Source organism: Diadema antillarum, unplaced genomic scaffold, assembly GCF_040938485.1.
Source record: "Diadema antillarum isolate AM-2024a unplaced genomic scaffold, OU_Dant_1.0 scf00000051, whole genome shotgun sequence".
NCBI lineage: Eukaryota > Metazoa > Echinodermata > Echinoidea > Diadematoida > Diadematidae > Diadema > Diadema antillarum.
The window spans coordinates 341435-348137 of NW_027270940.1; the positions used below are offsets into that span (position 1 = coordinate 341435).

Below are 6703 nucleotides of genomic sequence, written 5' to 3' on the forward strand. Positions count from 1 at the left end.
GTTTGAAACCATGGTTTCGAGCGAAACCACCTTTGTGAATTCGGGCCTAAAAGTTCACTCAGAAATATATAACAAGCTTTCAATGATGATAGAGTGAATTATGTCTCAAAACATAAAGTATATTTTACTGAAAGAGCAGTGTTCCTGACTGTAACGTGTACAAACGTATATGACATGTCACGGCGTTACAGTGCAAAGTTTTTCTTTACTTTGTTGTTTTTTGTCCCCGCCGAACGAGTTCGAGCAGGGGACTATGAAACGGGCTCCGTACGTGTGTGTGTCTGTGTGTCCGTGTGTCCGTGTGTCCGTCTGTCCGTGCGTCCGTGTGTGATCAAAATGTTCAAAATGCTACTCCTTCGCCATTTCTAACCCGATTTTGATTCTGTTTGCTTTATATGATAGCACTACATGGGAGCTTTGAAACTTCTATACAGAATTTCAGTTGTGACCTTTGACCTTGACCTTTGACCTATATTGTACATTTTGCTTCAAAATGCTACTCCTTCGCCATTTCTAACCCGATTTTGATTCCGTTTGCTTTATATGATGGCACTAGGTGAGGGCTTCAAAACTTCTACACAGAATTTTGACCTTTGATTTCTTTGACCTTTGACCTTGATTTTTGACCTGTATTGTACATTTTGCTACCAAATGCTACTCCTTCGCCATTTCTAACCCGATTTCGATTCCGTTTGCTTTATGTGATGGCACTAGGTGAGGGCTTCAAAACTTCTACACAGAATTTTGACCTTTGACTTCTTTGACCTTTGACCTTGATTTTTGACCTATATTTTACATTTTGCTACAAAATGCTACTCCTTCGCCATTTGTTACCCGATTTCAATTCCGTTTGCTTTAAGTGATGGCACTAAGTGAGGGCTTCAAAATTTCTACACAGAATTTTGACCTTTGACTTCTTTGACCTTTGACCTTGATTTTTTACCTGTATTGTACATTTTGCTACAAAATGCTATTCCTTCGCCATTTCTAACCCGATTTCGATTCCATTCTTTATGTGATGGCACTAGGTGAGGGCTTCAAAACTTCTACACAGAATTTTGACCTTTGACTTCTTTGACCTTTGACCTTGATTTTTGACCTATATTGTACATTGGCTACAAAATGCTACTCCTTCGCCATTTCTAACCCGATTTCGATTCCGTTTGCTTTATGTGATGGCACTAGGTGAGGGCTTCAAAACTTCTACACAGAATTTTGACCTTTGACTTCTTTGACCTTTGACCTTGATTTTTTTGACCTATATTGTACATTGGCTACAAAATGCTACTCCTTCGCCATTTCTAACCCGATTTCGATTCCGTTTGCTTTATGTGATGGCACTAGGTGAGGGCTTCAAAACTTCTACACAGAATTTTGACCTTTGACTTCTTTGACCTTTGACCTTGATTTTTGACCTATATTTTACATTTTGCTACAAAATGCTACTCCTTCGCCATTTGTTACCCGATTTCAATTCCGTTTGCTTTAAGTGATGGCACTAAGTGAGGGCTTCAAAATTTCTACACAGAATTTTGACCTTTGACTTCTTTGACCTTTGACCTTGATTTTTGACCTGTATTGTACATTTTGCTACAAAATGCTACTCCTTCGCCATTTCTAACCCGATTTCGATTCCGTTTGCTTTATGTGATGGCACTAGGTGAGGGCTTCAAAACTTCTACATAGAATTTTGACCCTTGACTTCTTTCACCTTTGACCTTGATCTTTTTACCTATATTGTACATTTTGCTACTAAATGCTACTTCCGGCGGGGACATATTTTACGCACCGCGTAATTTCTACTTTTCCTTGTGTTAATCTGTTATGATTTCAATAATTTTCTGTTTTATCTGGAAGTGTTAAGCTGTGATGTCAAACATTCATCATGAATCATCATTTCATTCTACCTAATGGAGAAACACTATGAGCTGAAAGTAAGACAACAGGATTCTCCATAGGTTTTCTACACACATTTCAGAGGTCACGGTGTTACAGTCACGGTGTTACGGTGCACTTATATAAAATCTATGTCATAGTTTTCCTGTCAATTGATTCTGTAATCAAATTTTACTTCATTATTGTCATTGAGTCTCTAGTGCATCCAATGAACACATCCACTTATCAAAATGTTCATTAACTTCACAGAGTTTTGTCAGTAAACAAAGTGCACAAAAACCCATGTCCATTTTGCGTCACGGTGTTACAGTGGTAATCAATCTTGCATAACTCATTTACCACAGCAGTTTTTCTTCCTTTCTTTTGTTTTCAAAATTGCTTTTAGAATATGATGATATGCATAGATACACAATAAAAATTTTTTCTCAAGTGTTACATTTTGATTATTATTTACATTTGATGAGTGAAATTATACTCAAAAGTGTCACGGTGTTATCGTGGAATTGCCCAAAATTAGGTCTCAACCAAAATTGTACGATCCCTTTTGTTGTGGAAATGCACCTCACAGTTAATTGTGGAAATGGAAGTGAGGTGTACGTGTATGAACACGAGGCGAGTTCTGTCTATGGAGACACTCCGATATGGCAATAGTGATACTCATACTCGTGAACCTGGGGGGTGTTTCATCAACGTTTGTAGGCGCTGATAACTGTCGGTGCTGACCAATTTCAGCAAAATCCTTGGTTTTGATTGGCTGAGATGCTCTGGTCACTGACTGTTACTATGGTGATCCAAGTTGTCAGCGCCGACAAATGTTGATGAAACACCCCCCACATTGTCTGTTTGACTCTTGAGTCTGTCTGAGAACTCTGAATAGTACCTGGGTAATTGACATTTCCTCTGACTCTGTTCCATGATCACGATGATTATGTTCTTCACCTGCAACAGTAGATGTAACACCGACATCAGAAAGATCATGTCTTTGAAGTTGTACGCTCTTCTTGGACTGTGCTGGTGTTCCTGATGATGTGCAACAGAGTTTTTTTGACAAGTGACTGCTCATTTCTCTCTTCCGTTCTACACCGAATTCGCTGTAATGCTTCAGAGAATTTGCACTGCGATGACCACCGACGGCTATGTCACGCGACTCAAACGCAGCGCTGTCTAGTGAGGTGATGCGTCTTGCTCTTACTAGTCTTACACAATAGTTTGTGTATATTTTACTGCAGCCTGCCGATGCAGAAATTTGTTTCATTTTCTTGGAAATGGTATTAACGCCAATAGGACAGTTATCATACCATGGTACATCTTCAAGTGCAGGTACTTTACTTTTCGGTTTCTGCCATAGGAAAGGGCAGTTGTCATTAAGTTTGGATACATAAGTCAGGTAAGACTTCAGAGGGCATTTTTCACTTGTCGGAACCTCAAACATCAATCCCGTACCCGTGGATGATTCATCCACATTTTCACGACGATATTTGGTTAAAGTAGAGTCTCTCTTTGTCAAGTAACGACGTCCATTCTCGTCGGTGTGAACAGAAAAATCTGAAGGCTTCATTAAACGAACGCAGTCTCGCCCGCGGTAGCAGAAGTGCATCATTAAATCAACGAACACCTTGTTTTGTAACCCCGCAGGTGTATTACAATTCAGGTCCTCACAATTCTGAATTTTTTCCATGTCACCAGGTGAAATCGCTTCTTTGTGTTTAACCTTTGCCTTCCCCTCTCTCTTGAGCTTTAGAAGAACTGCCTTGAAAACTCTATTGCTTTTTGGAAAGGTGCTTTTGTCACAAATGTCAAAACCTTGTTCGTTTAGATAGTGACGCTGTACTGCATACCTGATTGTCTGAATACTCCGTTTGCTGTACAATGTACCGTCCTCCCTTCTTGCCCCAGCGTAAAATTTTGACAGTAACTGATCCAAATTTTCACGGGAAATATCCATCAATGAAGTATTGGCAAATTTCACAAAGGCCTCAAATCTTTGCCATCCGAATTTCAGAGATCGCTTCGTGCTCGTCGACTGAGTTCCAGAGATTAATTCATCCAATTCCTCGTCATTCAACAGTTCAAACCGCGCCGGCAGCGCATCCGAGCTGGAGGCAGCCATTTTTTCGTTCATTTTCAATGAATATGGCAATCGATATCGCGATACCTATGCAGTGGCGATCGGTCTATCCTCTCCAACCCTTTTTCCTTCACAATTTTTGTGAACTTTGGTGTTTCTATCCATAGTTCTCTGTTCTTGTGGCCGTTTTTTGTATTAATGCTGTTAGAAAACAAGAGAAACTCTCGCCATCTTTAGGGGTTTTAGTAAAACCTCAAGCTATGATCGGATCGGATCATCGGATCGGAAAATTTGCCGATAAATCGGTATCGGATCGGAAATCGGCAAAATGATCCGCAACGTATCATTTCGCGTGTTTTGCGGCTTCTGTTTGTTTGTTTGTTTTTTACGACCCTCCTCCTCCTCCCCCCCCCCCCCAGTTCCCGAATGCGTTCCCGTGATATGTTGTTGTTTTTTTTAGCATTTTTTAGCATTTTTTTTTATTAGCGAATTGTATTTTTTTTAACGTTACAACTTTTTTTTTATCTTTCATTTTTTTTTATTTCCATCCTTTCACAAAAACAATAATAATCATTGTACATAATTATACATACCAAAAACCAAAAACAGACAAAAAAAGAGGCAAAATTGGCAGGTGCACACAAGTTTGTGCTTTTTTAGATTTCACATAGATAACATATTGAATTATGCTATCACATACGTACGTGTACCACAGAAAAATAACGGTTAGAATGTCATGTCAAGGAGGCATGCAGATTTATCCACTTCCTTTCAAATTTACTTAGTTGTCTATTTTGAAAACCAATTTGCCTCTCAGTCATATATATAATTTTTAGCTTTGACCAGAACAGTTCAAATGTTGGCAAAATACCCAAATGTCTACATACAATATCATCTGTTTGGCTAGTGTATACAGTGATTCAAAAGGGGCCTATGCTGGCTTCCACCAAATACACCGAACAAGATCTCTTCTTCCTTCAATTGTAGATTTAGTATAGTCAAACTTTGTATGCCACCTTTTCAAAAACTCTTCCCAAAAATCACATGCATGTTGACTTCAGCGAATATTATGTTCTGGCGTTTCCTCCACTTGCTCACAAAAGTTACACAATTCAGTCAACAATTTTCATTTTGTGTAATCTTTTGTTCACAAGAAGTGTTCTTGTATTAATTTTATACTGAAATGTTCTGTGCTCTTAGTATCAACTAAACACACAAAGGGCATTTTGTATACAAGCTTCCATGTAATATCATCTATCGCATTATTTATTACTCCAGTAGATTTCCGATGTTGGAGTCTCAAAATGTTTGCCTTTCAAAATACAATTAATAAACTGCGTTGTTAGCTTCTCAAAGTCTACTTCTTTGCCCTTAAAAGCACAACTGAGTTTTAAGGCTGGTATAAATTTCCCGACTGGAAAGGCATCTCAACTTCAATTCTTTTGGAGTAGCAGAAACAATCGACGAGCACCATTTCAAATACCTGTACATTTGCTTTTCAACTCCCCTCCTCACAAATAGGTGTTGAAATCTATCAATCTGCCTTCTCGATCAAACAGATCTGAAATATACCATAAACCAGCCCTAAAAAATTCTGCAAAAAACACCGTTAAAGTATGCAAAATTTCATTTGAACTATAAGAGATTATGTGCTGCTGGATCAGAAGAACTGCAAAAAAAAAAAAAAAAAAATCAAGTGCTTTACTAGTGGAGATAGGTCCTAGGGGAAAAAAATGTAGGCAAGCACTCGATAGAAAAATGAGAGAAGAGGAAAGGAGAAATAAAGGGGAAAAATCAACTCAAGACAGCTTCCACCTTTCCTTGGGTATCATCCCATGATTATTGACAATTTTTCGTTGTTCGCATTTCCGTTGCGTGTTCTACGTGTAGGTAACGTGCTACACACGACATTCGCACATATTACGTCGTTGAAACTTCGCACAAATTGCGCAAGAATAGTTTTCGGCTTCATTGTCGGAAAGCGTTCGGAGAAAAACTTTTCCGAATATTGGATTTTGTCATTCGCGTGCTCCGTGAAATCCCACCCTAAGCTAGCTCAGCTGTTCAGCTGTCCGTGTTTACCATGGTGTTTACAAAATAATAAGGTCACATTGTTCCCGTTCCACGTTGCCGTTACATGCTGCATGCTACAATGTGGAAGACCAGCAACGCAACGTAGCAGCAATGGTAGGTAGCGGTCTGTGGGTGAGGAGTGCTCGCTGGCGAAGCGCGCTGTGCCGCGAGCTAGCTAGCTGCTACTGTAGTGTATGCTAGAGCAAGAACCGCCGCGCCGCCGCACGCACGCAAACAGACCATAAAAAACAAACCACGTTGGCAAGGTCAGATATCTCAGGATAAAAGTCTTGCGAAATTCTACCGAGGTCCTCCTTCTGTAACAGCTGTAGAGATATCTATTACTCTTCTCGCATTTCAGAAGTATTGGAACCATCCAGTCGAGCTTTTGAAGACTAGACCCGACCCTCACTCTGTTTAAAAACTCCACGCGATTCGAAGACAAACACACAATAATGTCTGAAGATCATTTGGACGAATTCGAGCATTACAACTACGATCCGCCCATCCACAGTGGAGCGAGTGGAAAGGGACTGTCGAAAAAGGAGAAAATCGGGAAGGAACAGGCGAGCTCACACAATGCCCGGGAGGCGCGGATGGTGGAGAACCAGATCACGAATGCCGAACAGAAACAGAAGGAGAAAGTGAAGAAACAGACGAGCAAAG

The 6703-nt window shown here is 39.9% G+C and overlaps 1 protein-coding gene across 1 annotated transcript in view; it reads right to left on the minus strand.

Moving 5' to 3' along the window:
- Window positions 1-3998, minus strand: part of LOC139715562 (uncharacterized) — a 41861-nt gene extending 37863 nt beyond the window's left edge. Inside the window, exon 1 of the mRNA XM_071627125.1 lies at window positions 2777-3998. Coding sequence (XP_071483226.1) covers window positions 2777-3841 — 1065 coding nt within the window. The 5' untranslated portion in view covers window positions 3842-3998. The remainder of the gene's footprint in view (window positions 1-2776) is intronic.
- Between the last annotated feature and the right edge of the window lie 2705 nt (window positions 3999-6703).